At 68.9% G+C, this 212-nt stretch overlaps 1 protein-coding gene across 12 annotated transcripts in view; it reads left to right on the top strand.

Annotated features, from left to right (window-relative positions):
- Positions 1-212, top strand: part of CDC14B (cell division cycle 14B) — an 85,355-nt gene that overhangs the window by 1,226 nt on the left and 83,917 nt on the right. For 11 of the 12 annotated variants that reach the window (XM_005873755.2, XM_005873746.2, XM_005873760.2 and 8 more), the window contains exon 1: positions 7-180. The exons of the other annotated variant lie outside the window; for it this stretch is intronic. In XM_005873755.2, the coding sequence (XP_005873817.1) occupies positions 21-180 (160 nt within the window). In that variant the 5' untranslated portion in view covers positions 7-20. Of the gene's footprint in view, positions 1-6; positions 181-212 lie in introns of those variants that run through there. 12 annotated transcript variants of the gene reach the window in all.

Raw genomic sequence — 212 nt, 5'->3', positions numbered from 1 at the left:
GAGGGGCAGCGGCCGCCTCCATGAAGCGGAAGAACGAGAGGCAGCTGAGCTGGGCCCCCGAGCCCCTCTGCTCCAGGCGCAGCTCGTCGTCCTCCCTGGGAGCTAAGAAGAGCCGCAGCTCCGCGTCGCAGGAACAGCGTCACGTGGACCAGCGGGACGACCTGTACCTGAACATCTCCGGTGAGCCTGCCGACGGATGCGTGGCGAGGCGC

The sequence above is a fragment of the Myotis brandtii genome, unplaced genomic scaffold (genome assembly GCF_000412655.1).
Source record: "Myotis brandtii unplaced genomic scaffold, ASM41265v1 scaffold419, whole genome shotgun sequence".
In the NCBI taxonomy this organism is placed as follows: domain Eukaryota; kingdom Metazoa; phylum Chordata; class Mammalia; order Chiroptera; family Vespertilionidae; genus Myotis; species Myotis brandtii.
This window is presented reverse-complemented; position numbering and strand designations above follow the sequence as displayed.